At 47.7% G+C, this 1,684-nt stretch overlaps 1 protein-coding gene across 1 annotated transcript in view; it reads left to right on the top strand.

Annotated features, from left to right (window-relative positions):
• Window positions 1-1,684, top strand: part of HECTD4 (HECT domain E3 ubiquitin protein ligase 4) — a 66,102-nt gene that overhangs the window by 44,066 nt on the left and 20,352 nt on the right. The window contains exons 49-51 of the mRNA XM_031059446.1: window positions 57-277; window positions 710-947; window positions 1,375-1,562. Coding sequence (XP_030915306.1) covers window positions 57-277; window positions 710-947; window positions 1,375-1,562 — 647 coding nt within the window. The remainder of the gene's footprint in view (window positions 1-56; window positions 278-709; window positions 948-1,374; window positions 1,563-1,684) is intronic.

Below are 1,684 nucleotides of genomic sequence, written 5' to 3'. Positions count from 1 at the left end.
GTAAAAGCATGGCTAAAATCCTTATCTGCTCCATCAGAAAATCCTCTAAATATCAGGGAAATACTGGATGAGAAAACTGATGAAATCCTTTTTACGATTGTGTTTTTCTCCAGGTGATGTAGCAGGAATTGGATGGGAAAGAACAGAAGGAACTCCCCCTCCTCCAGGGCAGCCAGCAAAGGGCAGAGTTTATTTTACATATTGTGGGCAGAGACTTGTGCCCTACCTAGAGGATGTGTCTGGTGGAATGTGGCCAGTTGTCCACATTCAGAAAAAGGCAAGTGTGTAATAGAAATATATCCCTTAATATACTTTCAGAAGTACTAAAAACATGATGGAAAATATTGAACCTGTTCTGTAGAAAAGCAATTTGATAGTTTTTCCCTTTCTTGCCTAGGTTGAGGTATTCATTAGGCCTCTCAGGTGCATGTGTTGTGTCATTATTTTGGTTTTCCCTGCCCATTAGCCCAGCAGTGTGCAGCTGGCCTGGCAGGATGCCTTGTGCCATGCCAGCATCTCCTCTCTCAGCATTCCTGGCCAGCAGTGGCCTCGCTTCAAAGCACCCAGGTTCAAAGTGTCTTTAGCAGCTTGAAGCTTGCCCAGAGTGCCAGCTGGGGATCCTGGTGGCAGGGAGGTGTGATCAGCTCCTGCCTGGGGCAGAGTGATGGCTCAGAGCAGGATCTGAGAGTTTCCCTGCCTCCTTTTGCAGAACACCAAGGTGCGGGCGAACTTCGGCTCGCGGCCGTTCGCCTACGCCGAGGGCCAGGCTCACCGCAACGCCGCCGACCTGTGCCTGGACCTGGCCGAGGAGATCAGTGCCAACTTCGAGGCCTTGCCCTTTGCCATGGCCTCTGACAGTGACAATGACGCTGGCACCAGCATCGCCTCGGACCCTGGCACCCACGGGCCCCCCTGCAGGATCGCCGCCGTCGCCACGGCTCAGCAACGTAAAGTGACATTCGCTCCTTTAAAGCCCTCCCAGCAGAAATGCCAAGCGAGGAAATAGGATTTAAACCCAGCCTGGCTGCAGTCTTTAGGCCTTAGGTAGTGCTTGTTTAGGTGGGGCAGTGCCACAAGTCAAAGCTGTGTTTATCTGATTTTAGACAAGGCAATTAAAGCATCTTCTTTGGTCTTCGTCTATGTGAATACGCAAATTATTTGTAATTAACACAGCTTGAATGAGAAATGATCTCATTAAGGCTTGGGATACAATAGGATGTCATGGTGGATTGGATCAGCCAATTGGTTATGCTGTGTCAAAAGGAATTGCATTCCCACCCCCTGATTGGAGAGCATGGAGTGCTGTGTATCTCCAATTTCATGGGATGTCTTTGCATGCATTATCATCTCATTATTTCTGTCTGTGTCTTGCAGAGTATGACAGTGACACATCCTGCCACTATAAAATGGAGCTGAGCTATGAGAACTTCATCACCTCAGGCCCTGATCCTCACCCCCCTCCTATTGCAGATGATGAAAGTGATGATGATGATGACGATGATATTCCCAGGGTGAGGAATGTGGCAAACTCTGCCTCCTCTAACTTAGAGCCTAAAACCAGATCTTGTAATTTATATTTTGAATTTAGCCATGCAAGAGTTCTTCCTGCTTCCCTAACAAAAATACAACTGCTGATAACTTATCACTTCTTGGTGTTTTAAAACACTTTTGTCTTTGTAGGAGG

Source organism: Geospiza fortis, unplaced genomic scaffold (genome assembly GCF_000277835.1).
Source record: "Geospiza fortis unplaced genomic scaffold, GeoFor_1.0 scaffold145, whole genome shotgun sequence".
Taxonomy (NCBI): Eukaryota; Metazoa; Chordata; class Aves; order Passeriformes; family Thraupidae; genus Geospiza; species Geospiza fortis.
Note: the sequence above shows the minus strand (reverse complement) of the source record. Positions and strands in the feature narration are given on the sequence as shown.